Source organism: Spea bombifrons, chromosome 7 (assembly GCF_027358695.1).
Source record: "Spea bombifrons isolate aSpeBom1 chromosome 7, aSpeBom1.2.pri, whole genome shotgun sequence".
Lineage (NCBI taxonomy): Eukaryota > Metazoa > Chordata > Amphibia > Anura > Pelobatidae > Spea > Spea bombifrons.
The window spans coordinates 41,820,105-41,833,529 of NC_071093.1; the positions used below are offsets into that span (position 1 = coordinate 41,820,105).

General features: G+C 43.5%; 1 protein-coding gene across 3 annotated transcripts; it reads left to right on the forward strand.

Annotated features, from left to right (window-relative positions):
- Positions 1–1,465: 1,465 nt before the first annotated feature.
- TBC1D24 (TBC1 domain family member 24) lies at positions 1,466–13,425 on the forward strand. Of its 3 annotated transcripts, none has more exons than XM_053472150.1 (8): positions 1,466–1,673; positions 7,121–8,151; positions 9,173–9,190; positions 10,792–10,950; positions 11,595–11,658; positions 11,813–11,908; positions 12,206–12,428; positions 12,541–13,425. In XM_053472150.1, the coding sequence occupies exons 2-8, from the start codon at positions 7,187–7,189 to the stop codon at positions 12,711–12,713; spliced, it is 1,698 nt and encodes a 565-aa protein (XP_053328125.1). In that variant the 5' UTR covers positions 1,466–1,673; positions 7,121–7,186; the 3' UTR covers positions 12,714–13,425. The 3 variants fall into 3 exon arrangements, with proteins under 3 accessions (XP_053328125.1, XP_053328128.1, XP_053328129.1); XM_053472154.1 differs by lacking the exon at positions 1,466–1,673 and having other exon boundaries at positions 7,144–7,234; positions 7,381–8,151; XM_053472153.1 differs by lacking the exon at positions 9,173–9,190.

Sequence of the window (13,425 nt, forward strand, 5' to 3'; positions counted from 1 at the left end):
ACAAAATACAACCAAGCACCTTCTATTTTACAGGTGCCCACTGCATTAATAGGTTGATACAGGCTACTGCACATGCTTCTCCAAAAATTAGGTAGAGCTGCCTTAAAGAAGGAAGAGGAGTAAGGGGCCATTGAGTCAATTGGCCTTACCTGCCCCCCTATCAGCCACCAGCCCATTTCATTCATTTGACTCTCTCCCAATTGTAATATCTCTTGGAAATCTGCTCCAGGCAAGGTGATGAGTAAGAGGGTAAAGGGGTTAGGCAGGGAGTGAGTATGTATGTGTGTTATAAGTATTTATGTATGTATGTTAGAGCAAGTGTGTATGTGTCAGCATGAGCGTGTAAACGTGTGTGTTCACATGAGTATGTCTTATCATGAGTTTTTGTTTGAGGGGATGTGTGTATGTGTGTGTAAGATCACTTTGTGCAATGCATCGTCTGGAGTGGTGTAAAGACATAAAGGCATGTTTGGATGAGTTTGGTGCAGAAAAACTTGACCGGCCGCGCGGAGCCCTGACCTCAACCCCATCGAGCACCTTTGGGATGAACTGGATGGATATTGTGAGCCGGACCTTTAAGACGCTGAACATCTAAATATGACATCATATCCTTGCGCTCCTCGTCTTAAAGGCACGTGGCGTCGTCTGATGTAGACTATGGGGGCTGTGGTGGGTTGGCGCAGCCTGTATAGTGTAAATGGGCCAGTTGAGGAGATGAAAGATCCCCTTGAGTAGTGGGATACTGGGGGGCCGCTCTAACTGCCCCCGGTTTGGCAGCAGGGTACCGGGGAGCCAATTGATCTGCGCCCAGTTCGGCAGCAGGTCCCCGGCATATTGCTATTTGTATATAGAAACAGCAGAAACGCGTTCATTAAACTGCGCCGACCAAACACTTTCTTCCAAATAATTTCTCAGTTATATAAAAAAATATTAATTGGACCCAAAATCACACAAAATATCCTCACCTTAGCCACGCCCCTAACCACACTCCTTAAAGCTAAAGGGTCTCTCATTTGAAACGTTGGGATTCACACTTCAGCGGCATTTGGTCACATGATCATTATTTCCATCGGTAAGCATATATATTTATATATTTTTATTATTATTAGAATTTTTTTTTGCTTCAGTTTACATTTCCCTGACCAATCAGCATACGGGTACCATTACCTACCACCGGGAGTACTGGCATTACATGTGTACCTGGAACCAGTTGAGAAGATACTCATGCGCATGCGCGGGCTAGCGGACTCATCCCGACACCTTCTGTGGGTGGAACTACACATTTGATTGACAGAACGTTTATAACAAATGGACAGAACCTTTCTTACGCGCACCCGGAGGGGATGTAATCTGGAAAAGACGTTTTGTAGGCGTGGCGATCAGTGAGCAATTGCACTGATGAGTTAGGGACAGGGAGGGGTCTTTCGCTTGTGAGTGACAGCAGGAGGTGGGGGAGTACGCGAGTGGGCGTGACCCGGCGGTGGCCCGCTCACGGTGTGGAGCAGGCGAGACAGCTAAGGTGGGAGGAGACAGCTCAGAGAAAGAGGTGCTGGGGAATGGCAGAGACACCCAACCTGACAGAAACAGATAAAGACAGGCGCCGGAGCACCGACAGACGTTACATTGAGGCAGACTGACACCCGGGAGAGTGCCCCCTCAGGCTAGTCACTCAGGTGAGTGTTGTTGGGGTATAATGGGGGTTGGGGATGCAGGTGGTACCAGTTTTGGGGGGAAGGATTGGCATAGAGAGGATGTGAGAGCTTTTGGTGCTGCTTCCAAGGAGGCCTGCAAACAATTCTATCCATTATTGGCCTCTGCAGGTTTGGAAGGGTTAATGTCTTGCAGGCCCCTCAATGTGGAAGAAGTAGTACCATGCAAACCTCTATGGGTGGTAAATGCAGCAAGGGTTAATGCATTTGGGGTCCCTTTTTGAATGCCATAGGGGTTAATTCATCTGCAGGCCTTCCCAATGCAAAACAGTGAATGCATTGGCTGCCCCCTTGGGATTAAAAAGGGTTAATGCAATTGTAAAGCATATTTGGATGCTTGAGGGAGCGGATACATGGGCAGGGGGGCTATAATGTTATATGTAGGTGGCCCTTGACATGTATCGGTGACCCTTATGTAAACCAGGAAGGTGGGTTATGCCCAGATGATGGGGGGCTATTATATGGGGATTTGCCCCGTGCTGGGACCACAGAAACCCTCCCAGGAAGTAAACAGTTTTCCTGCCCTGTAGGAGGGGGAAGGAAAGGCGCGTATGGGGAGCATATTCTAGTACAACAGAAGCTCCAGATGGCAGAGTCTGGAAATGCTGTTTTATGGAATGGGTGATGGAATTCTATTGGCCGGAGCCCAGCAGAGCTGGTAAAAATGATACAGTTAGGGAACTCCAAGATATTGGGGAGCACTGCCTGGGCCTCAATTATCATGGGGAGAAAACTGGTGAGGGCCACCAAGGCTGGATCCATTCTGTTGTGCTCTTGTGTTTCCTAGTCAGCTTTGTGCGCTTTAAAATAACGGGCTTGTCGGTGGTATTGACACGGATCATATAGAAATGTATTGATGGAGGTAAAAAAATAAGCAAAGTATGTTAAATGTAAGGTTTGTAGAGTGCCCCCCCTTTACATACCAGGTGATGCTCGCTTCCTCCTGCGCGATGGGAGTGATAAAGGGCCGTTGGAACACAGGAGTGATGGGAGTGATAAAGGGCCGTTGGAACACAGGAGTGATGGGAGTGATAAAGGGCCGTTGGAACACAGGAGTGATGGGAGTGATAAAGGGCCGTTGGAACACAGGAGTGATGGGAGTGATAAAGGGTCTCTGTACACCTATAATAATATTCTATTAAAATTCAACCGTTTCCAGCTACAATAGTTATTTACAACTTTAACCCCGTCTGCGCTGGATTTGTGATCCGTTTCATGTTATTTTAATGGACAAAATTAACTTTTCTGTCAAAAACATGGAAACTTCTAAGTGACCCCAAACTTTTGAGCAGTAGTTTACGTTACTTGGTGATCAAAAACTTATAGAAATAAAGGGATTTGGGGAATACTTTTTAAAAAAATATTTTTTTTTTTAGACGGTTCTGAGAGTGAATCAAAGGGTTGCCTCAAGTCCAAAGGAAGATTAATTGTATTATGTTAGATTCCCAAGAAATAATTCAATAGGTATTTTCTCTACTGTCTATTATACAGGGAGGCCAAAATTACAGTACACAGTAATTGCCGCTGCCGCCGGCGCTCTAATGATCTGCGTGTTTATAAACTCTGGCGCTTGCCGACGATCCGATACTTTATTAAAAAAAGTCTTGTAAACGCGGCTGAGATCGGTCAAACCTGACTTTTACCTGATAACAACAGAATGTTACAAGGACAGCATTCTACTAGACACAAGAGAATATCTCTCAGAATGCAATCCTTATCGATAATAATCTTTATGTAACGATACATTATAACGCACTCGGTAAAAACATCGCAAAACATTAACATACTGGAAATATCCCGTGTTTTAAAATGAAAGAAAAATCACTAAATTGACATGGTATCCATGTAAACAACATTGTCGCCGACCACAGGTTCTGTATCGTTTATACCACCCGACATTGGCAACAATGCACTGTATGTACTTATAACCTAAAGGGTTAATCACAGTATACAGCCAGTAAAAATGTCTCAAGGACCGAAGGGCAAAATGCCAGTAAATTGACTCTAGGGGGTGACACTGGTTATCAATCCAATATATTTAAGTGTTTTTGACTTTGGCTGTTTTGCTGTTAATTAATCTTTAAAAAGCCATTAATGCGGTTACTGAGCTCTTCTGTTAGAAAACAATGTGATGACTTAGTTACCCAAGTCTGTCTTATTATAGAGATGGCAAATGAAAATTAATATAGTTTAATGGAAACAATCTTGGCCTATGATTGAAAGAGTTGCAGATTATCCCCCCCCCTGGATATTTACTTTTATTTCTGTAGATCTCCAGTGAGTTTTTGTCATTGAGTGACTAGGAGTCTATTTAACCAGATTATTCTTGGGTTACCGCTTGGCTATTTAGATGGTTTGGGGGTAGGTTGGGGCCGTAATATGCAAACAGACCTTATAAAAAAAAAATAATAATAATAAATAAATAAAAACGAACCCGCCCCGTTTGCTTTATAAACCCCTTTGAGGCGGCTCCTTTATTTTCTGCCTCTGTATCTGTCAGAGACCGCATTGCCGCCCTGGCTATAAGCTGTGGGTGGCCGCCAACTCTCCCGACACCTGGTTACTTCATTATTTTTCTGTGCGGTAGGCGGTGACGTCGTGGCGTTCCCAGAGTTTGTTCTTCACGAGGCTTGTGTTTTCACTGCGTTAGTGGTAACGTCAGAAGGCACTGGAACGAGGAGCGTTTTATCTGCCCCCCGGAGGGGCATAGGACATTATATATTTATTATATTCTATATTGATGCGTTATACCCCACCCACTCTTGCGCCCAACGCGGTTTACGAGCGATCTGAAAGGGGATGTAAAAGCTTGGAATTATTGTGCTTGTTTTAGCTAATCCTGTAAAATAATGTTTAATTTCTGTTTAAATACCCCCCCACAATGCCATTTTTGAAACAAAATATAAGTTATTTGTTTTATTTCCCAATCATGCAATTTGTTTATTTGACATTTTTCTTGAAGTTGAAACTTTTTATTGATCCATCATACAAAATGTAACGTTCTTCACACGGAATACTTAGATTTGGTCAATAACGCCATCCTTTAAGGGCTGTGGCTGAATTCGTGTGTTTTTGCTGTCAGTGGGAATTCGTGTAGAGGGCTGTTTGGACTTTTAATAATAAAACTCATTTTTACGCATCTATATTTGCTTATAGTCCTGGATTTTCCAATGTTTCATGAGACGACATCCCCCACCCCCCCCCCCCTATTAGATCTCACATGTCTTTCATTAAACGGCGATTCACTGCGGCCAAATTAAATTCACGGCTAGTAGACCGTTGCAGGCTGGATTGATTTAATGGCCGTGCGTCAGATCTTTTCTCGCTGGCCTCAACAGCTCTATATAATATGCCGCAACCCTAGGCCCTCGACCAAGTCTTTTCTTTCTGGATGGAATTAAAATTAAAGGGACTGTCCCTTCAACATGTTATTGTCTCTTTAAACTACAGTCATTATTATCTAGCTATTCATGCTTTTTTCCATTGATATAACTGAAAAAGAGCCATGGATAATATATAATGGGGTATTGATCTGCGCTGTCACTGAATATTAAAATAATGCTTTTACCTCCATGAGCTTAAATGGCTTTTATGCTTCCCAATCCATCGGTATAATTAAATATCCTTTTCATTAGCAGTATGTTCCATCAGGTTTTATGAAACTATTCTCTGAGATTAGTCACAACCTTTTAAAGGTAAGCTTTGTCGTAAAAAAAACAAATAGGCACAAAGAGGCACGTAATGAGGTGAAGTACCTTTTATATCTTAATGATAACGCGAACCACCGAGGGATACCTTAAAGCCGATTAGTTGAATTAATGCAAGCCGGTTTCTCCACAGGGCTGGGAAATTCTCCCCAAAATTGCAGGGGCCACAGGGTTCAATGTATAGAGCTTTAAAATGTCTGGATTTTTGACTATTAATCAATTGAGCCATTAATCTTTGAGCAACGGAACAGAACGCAGGTAATCTCTCGAACCAGGGATATCCGTGCAATGACGCCTTAATGGGAGAGTCTGCTGCTCTGAAACTAAATATATCATCTTTATTTATTTAGGTCAAACACGAGGCTTCCAATCTTAAAATGGAAACAATGCCGTGTTTGCTCATACAGGTGAACGCATGAAACCGTTGTGTAAACACATTTGTCTGCGAGCGTGTTCCCGGGCCAAGTTCAGGTTTGGCAGCTGCCGTGCATCGCTCTGGGTTTATGGCCGCGCTGCTGGCTCGCAGAATACGTTCTGATCAGCGCAGAGCCGGCAGCTATTCAAGGGAAATCGAAGTGCATTTAATCTCGTTGCAGGGATCTATTGACCCGCGCGGCGATGCTGTAATAGATCCTCTCTCGCTGAGTCTCTGTCCCTCTCCACTTAAACCGCGTGCAACCCCCACCAGTTCATGGAGCTTTGGAAACATTCCGCCTTCTTACACAAAGCATCAATCTAGAATGCACATTTACACAAAACGCATGAGCTGTGGTTATCTGGTCACTTTCCTGGCCGGACGTTCTCTCCCTTCTCCTCGCTCACCCTTACAGAGCCTGCCTGATGCTATCAGCAGCTTAACAGTATAGTAGATATAAAGTAATGGGGAGGAATAATCATATAGCTCCTGAAAACAGCAAGTTGTGTTGCCTTTACTTATACAGGTAAAATAAAGGTGTGTGTATGTATGTGTGTGTATATATATATATATATATATAATTATATATATATATATATATATACACGCGAAATCTAGACAATGAAGGTATAGCCATATGTAAAAATTCCTTTAAAGGGTTAAAATATGATTTAGACCAGACATTGCTGTTGTGGTGGCTTATAATGGGCCGTTTTTCTTTCTTTTTTTTTTTTCTTTCTTCTCCTCATTGGAAACCCCACAAGCCCTGAGCACATCTGTTTAATAAATAACCAGGTTTCAAATGATCTGGGTCAGAGCTGTTTGTTATCGTGGATAGTACCGGGTTCCCTATAAACCAGAAGCCGGCCGGGACTGGCAGAAACATTGTTTTCTTGGGGAGATAGTAATTGCCGATAAACTATTTGACACTGCAGGCTTTTATAAAAACGTCATCGATATATCGCTTCAAGAAAAATTTAAAAAATATAGGATATACATTGTAATTATTTTTCCTATTGTAAAAATAAGTGTCTTTTTATTTATTCTACTGATGGCTGATGAGAAGTTTGTTCTGATCTGTGGTTCAATTGCCTCTGCTTAAGCTTCGCCAATGTCATAATGATATTAAGCCGGTATAACTTTCATGAGAAGGTGCAAATGAAGTGTTCTTCTGGTTAAACACCGCTTTCTGTACAACCCAAGCTTTTGTCCAGCAATTTAGGCTTTGATGAAAGATTTTAATAGTGGTCGGACGTTGTTTTATTTATGTGGTTGTTGTGTTTCTGCAGGATATGCGTCTATTTTGAAGAAGGTGCGCCAGTTTTTACGACCTTGGCCAACGCTTCTTTGGAGCAATGGATGACACAGAATATGGCACTTTTGTGGACTGGGATAAGATGGAGGTAGGGAACCAAGAGCCGAGTCCCAAAGTTCTAAACTGCACGGACTTCCAGGAGCTAAAACAACATTCTCGCCAGGGGTATTGGGCCAAAAGCCATTCGCTGCGAGCCAAGGTTTACCAAAAACTAATTAAGGATATCCCGTGCAGAACTGTAACGCCAGATGCCAGCGTGTACCGTGACATCGTAGGAAAGATTGTCGGCAAACGTACCTCAAGCACCATTCCTCTACCTGAGTTTGTAGATGACCGCCAGGTTCCTACTTACTGTCTGAACTCAGAAGGCATTGGTGCGGTCAGAAAAATTATCCTTTGCATCTCTAATCAGTTCCCGGATATCTCTTTCTGCCCAGCCCTGCCATCTCTGGTGGCTCTGCTCCTCCACTACAGTCAGGACGAAGCAGATTGCTTTGAAAATGTGTCTCGAATCTTAGCCTGCAATGACCCCAACAGGAGGCTTGTTGACCAAACTTTCCTAGCCTTTGAGTCCTCTTGCATGACCTTTGGCGATCTCGCGGGGAAATACTGCCAGGGCCCTCACAAGCTTATGGTGGCAGTGTCTGAAGATGTCTTGGAGGTATACTCTGACTGGCAGAGGTGGCTCTTTGGAGATCTCCCGTTCGCCTTCGTTACACGCGTATTTGATGTATTTCTGGTGGAGGGTTACAAGGTACTCTTTAGGGTAGCCCTAGCCATACTCAAGTTCTTCCACAAGGTAAGAGCTGGCCAGCCCATGGAATCGAGCAATGTGAAGAGAGACATCCAGATGTTTGTGAAGGACATCGCCAAGTCTGTTACTCCGGAAAAGCTCTTGGAGAAGGCGTTTTCCATACGGCTGTTCTCTCGTAAGGAGATTCAGCTGCTCCAAATGGCTAACGAGAAAGCCCTGCAGCAGAAGGGGATCACCGTGAAACAGAAGAGGTAAGAGCCTGGGTCTCGTTATGACATTCATGTCCTATTCGAGGAACATCCATCGGAACTAATGTAACTAATGCGTCTGTTCCTCTTCAGACAGAAGCTGTTCTAATTCTCCCCACCTGCCACCAAAGTGTATTCTTCTGGGTGGAAATGGCATTACGCTGGGCCCGTGATTAATAATTAAAGCATGTGTTTAGTTAATTTGTATACGAGGGTTACTATATATCAATGGGGAAATCTCCTCTGGAAAAGTGTATCCTTTGGTGGCTCAGTGTCTGAAAATATAAATATGGTTGTTTACTTTTTAACCCTTTGTAGCATATTCCAGCTTTTTAGCCACGGAAAATGAAAGTTAATAGAAATGATGTATTACCTTCACAGTAAAGGCGAACCCGGAGTCACCCTTGCCACGTGTCTATCAGTGCACATGATGGAATGAGTCCAGGAAAACCAAACACGACCCTTTACATGACTCCAGTTCGAATTACATGCTTAATGCACATCGGACACCATTATGCGTGTATTTTATTGAATGTAAATCCGCGCATGTCTTCTTTAGTTGCTGGAGTTAGAAAACTAGACTGTCGCTTCTAGCCAACAGCGAAATCAATGAGTGGCAGCAGCCAGTCACATGTACGTTGTCTTAACTGTTTTGATTGGCTGCTGGCTCAGTGGGCGTGCTGCTGAGCAAGAAGTGTACCAACGAATGCTTCCTGGCTTCAGTAAAGGCAGTCAGGGGAGGATTAAAACAATAATAATAAAAGGATCACTTTCTTTTTCTTTATAACTAAAGAATATATGCTCCAATTTGCAGAAGAGACCCAACGTGTGTTAAACCATAAATAAAAAAAAAATTGGGAACTAGACTATTCCTTCAACAGTGTAATTTTTCCTAAAAGGATTTCCGATATTTTTCCTTCTTTTTTCAGGTAGTAGAATTCACTGATGTGTTTCCTTTCTCTCTTCCTGTTTTTTTCCTCCCTCTTTCCCCCCTCTTCTTCCTGTCCCTCGTGTCCTTTTCCAGAGCCATATCTCCAGTCCGGTAAGTGAATTGGCCATCTCTTTCCTCTTTCCATGTTCTAACTTCTTGCTTCGCCTAATCCTCAGCAGGCTGTAATCTGTTTTAAGCGCATGAGTTGCTGCTCGAGAAGATGTTACCGGCAATATATAAAAACTGCCGGCATAACGATAAGGAGCATGCTTGTCATGGCTTGGCTGCGGCAATTCTAGAACCATTAAACCATGTTTCTTCTAAATACTCCATTTCATTGGCTGACAAATCCCCGGTATTTATGTATATATTTTATATAGAGGTATTTTAGATGGGTATTTAGTTGGCTTCTTTACTATGTATTGTGCCCTGCTAATGAATTTACGATATTAACGTTCCATACTCTCCCCGCATGAAATGCAAAGAAAGGGAACAACTAGTATTCTTTAAAAGAAGACTTTAAATAATTTCAGTAATTTGATTGATTTAGCAGTAATACATTCCAGAAAAGTAAGTATAGTTTGGTGCAGTTTAACTGTTTGTGCGCTCAGCAGTAAAGCAGTTAAATGCTTACGATATTTATTTAATTTGGTTGACGCATCATTTAACCCATGGAGGTGGTAGAGAAACGCGAGCAGGACGGTGGCTTTCCCGACGTGCAGACTCTGTAGCGATGCGTCGGCCATTTGTAGAATCGTGAAGCTGCCGGGTATTATTTCAGACACTACTTCGGTTGCTGCGGTGAGGATATTGGGTATCCAAGTTACATGGCCGTACGCCATTCATTTTTAATGCTGTTTTTATAGTCCTCGCTTTTCTTTTGTTTTAACTGCAACCAAGGACAGGCCTGGGGGGTGAGCGCCTCCCTCCCTGCGTGAAACACAACCCTGGCTTATTGTCTCGTCGCATGGCTGATGCCCGCTAATGGACGGCTGCGGGATGCTCTCCCAAATGTCACCTGAAGCTAGCCTGCTGTGTGTGGGATTGGGTGGGCTGGAGTTTCGGGGGGCCGGCAGCATTTCATGAAAACCAAAAGTCACAATTGCTACATACACAGTGGAGCTTCCAGGCGGATAAATACACAATTGTGTAAAATACAGGGGTATAAAAACACCGCGTGTCCTGGTTGTGTCCTTCAGATGACCTCTATGCTGCTGCTGTTTGTATCTGTGTGTAGAATGGGTAGACCCTGCACAGAGGGGCTACGGGGGATTTAAGAGTAGAAAGATCGACTGTTTTTGTATGAAAGGCCATTGTGTGTAATGGCCAATGAACTCAATGTTGTGTTAACTGAGGGTTTAAATTGTGCAACTAATTATTGGAACTGCGGTTACTTAAGAAGATACAATTGTTGCAAAATGATGAAACCTAAAAGTTCTGTTTCTCTTGGTAAAGGGGATCTTCATTATTCAAATGCAGACTCTGCATCCCTTTATTTTTGTGCTAAATAATAGAAAATATTAAACACGCCTGACATGTCTTATGCAGGAAATCACTGACCCAACGAGCGGGCCGACTGGCAGATTCACGCGGCAGGACTGGGGGGCTATAGCTGTTGTGCACATGAGAACGGGCGATCTTGGTTGAGTGGTTAACCCTTTAGATGCTGGATTGTGTTCATGTAGTAATTTTTCGCACCATGTGTCTGGCAGACAGAACGTCCATCTTGCCGTCCACGCGGAAAACTTCAGATCGGAAATAGTGAGCGTTAAGGAGATGAGGGACATATGGTCCTGGATTCCGGAAAGATTTGCCCTCTCTCAGCCGCTCCTGCTCTACACCAACCAGGAGCACGGTAACAGCCTCAGCAGGTGAGCTTCCCCCTCTCAAACGCCATGCGGTGCACACAAGGTAAGCCGATTTACTAATGTGCCGCTGCCGGGGCCACGGGATTACTTGCTCCGTCGGAAGTATTTATCAAACGGTCTCCACGCCTGGTGTCATCAAGGTGGGGCTTTGGTTATAGTGTTTGTTGCTGGGGATGTAGAAAGACTTGTTGTTCTAAGTGATCTTCGCAATCTGTTCCACCTTATTTAACCTTTTATACCTTGACCGGCGTAATCTAGATATCGAGTCTTCTTCCCGGGTCCTAATTTATAACTAGAAAAACCTTGCTATACCCAGTGAAGAAAAAAAATAATAATAAAAATAAAAGTTTTTTTTTTTTTTTTTTTTTCACTTTATTTTTATTACCGCAGACAGCTAGTGCTGGAACTGGATAATCCCTGCGTTTAAAATGATTTACAGAACTAAATCTGATAGACTGTGTACAGAAAGTGTGTAACATGACCTTTTCTGTGGACTGTTAGCCTCATTTACAAGACAAGCGGGTATAAAGTTTAATCTACATAAAGGTTTAGCGGTTATAAGAGTTTGAAATATCCAATGAGTTCATCAGTGAAAGCGTCGTCGTCGTCATCATCATCATCAAGTAAAGCAATGTTTCGTTGTCCAGGTTTTACCTGCACTGTGAGGGACACGAACCAACGCTGCTTCTCATCAAAACAAGTAATGGCGAGGTGGGTATTCGTATGAATTATTTTCTCATTCGGTGGGACCCCCTATTCTCAAAGGAAAGCATGTTGCTATATCTAGTTCCTGAGCAGATGTAACAGCCTTGGCTTAAGATTTGTGACTTGAGAAATGACTGAACGTTGTATTGAATGTCCCTAGGTATGTGGCGCTTACCTTTCTACCGACTGGAGTGACCGGAAGAAGAGTGGAAATAAACTGAGCTTCTTCGGCACGGGGGAGTGCTTTGTGTTTCGAGTAAGGACACCAGCCGCATATCTGTTCTATATATTTTCCATTCGATACCTCTCACTATAGTGTTGCGCTTTGGTTTTTACTGGGTGGTAGTTGCGAGTTCTTAGCTTCCCAAAACATACACAACACCCCAACACTGTCACTGAAAACAGGACTTTTTTATATTTGGGGAAAAAACCTCACTGTATTGTCAGTCTTAATTACTTAGACGTTGGTAAAATTCCATTGGTTTTCTGGTTGGACTTTGTCACATGGTAACTCGTAACACGGGGGCTTGCTGTCTTCCTTTTGCCCGTTTAGCTTCAGCCAGAGGTGGAGCGGTACGAGTGGGTGATCATAAAACACCCGGAACTCGGACAAGCGACTTCATCAGCTGACAAAGATGAAAACGCTTCCCAAGAGCCGGAGGCTGGATCTGATCCTTCTGATCGGCTTTCCCCTTTCCTGGCCACTCGGCACTTTAACCTCCCCTCCAAAACCGCCTCTATGTTCATGGCAGGGAGCTCGGAGTGCATCATCATAGGTGAGTGACCATCGAGGCACCCAGCCTTTGTTGTTCCACTGGGCTTGGTGAGTACTGTGACTATTACAGAAGGGCCAGTAAACCAATTATTATTCTGATGCCCTCTGTTTAGGTGGGGGCGACGGACAGGCATTATACTTAGACTCTGATCTGAACTACGGAAGAACCAGCCATTGCAACACGTTCAACAATCAACCTCTGTGCTCCGAAACCTTCCAAGTCTCCATAATTGAAGTATGGGGCTTCAAGGACAACCTGAACGATGATGACAGGCACTTGCCTTGATGCCCTCCTGCTTCGTGTATCATAAAGAGGCTCTCAACTGAGAAATCAAGGCAGCTGCAGACAGTCGGTTGATGTTCGGGGCTTGTGCGCGTTACCACAGACGTCCCGTGATGCACGTTTATCAGAAGACGGTGAATTGCTGGCTAGCTGTGCTACAGAGAACTTGGTCTGAGGGATCAACCCTGATGTATACATCTGAGTAATTTTGCATATATACCCCCCCCAATCAGGACCTACACACTTTCTGACACACACTCATTCACTCTTACCAAAATATGCACTTTTACGTGGCTCTCAGAGATAAACATGGACCTATGCAAACACATTAACGTGCATTCCTGACTATGTGAGCTAATGAGCCAGTCGCCCGTCCCTTCTAATCACTATATCCAAACGTCTTAAACACGAGTGACATTCCACCTCACCGAGGGTATTTCCACTGCATATCTGCAATCTGATGGATAGAGGATCGTGTCCTGTATGCATCAGAGATCAAAACTCCGTGAGATTTGTTGTGAATTCTATGTGACTTCTGTTTGTGTTTTGTTACTATCCTTCATGCCATTTTTTTTTCTTTTTCTTTCTTTATGTCCCTGAAGTTGTGTAAGTGAAGCCACCGGTGTTTGTAGGTTATTTGAATGTTGATCCTGAGTCTAGAATCATACAGAAAATTTGTCTCCATAAGATTTCAGGAATAAACTTGAATCTCATA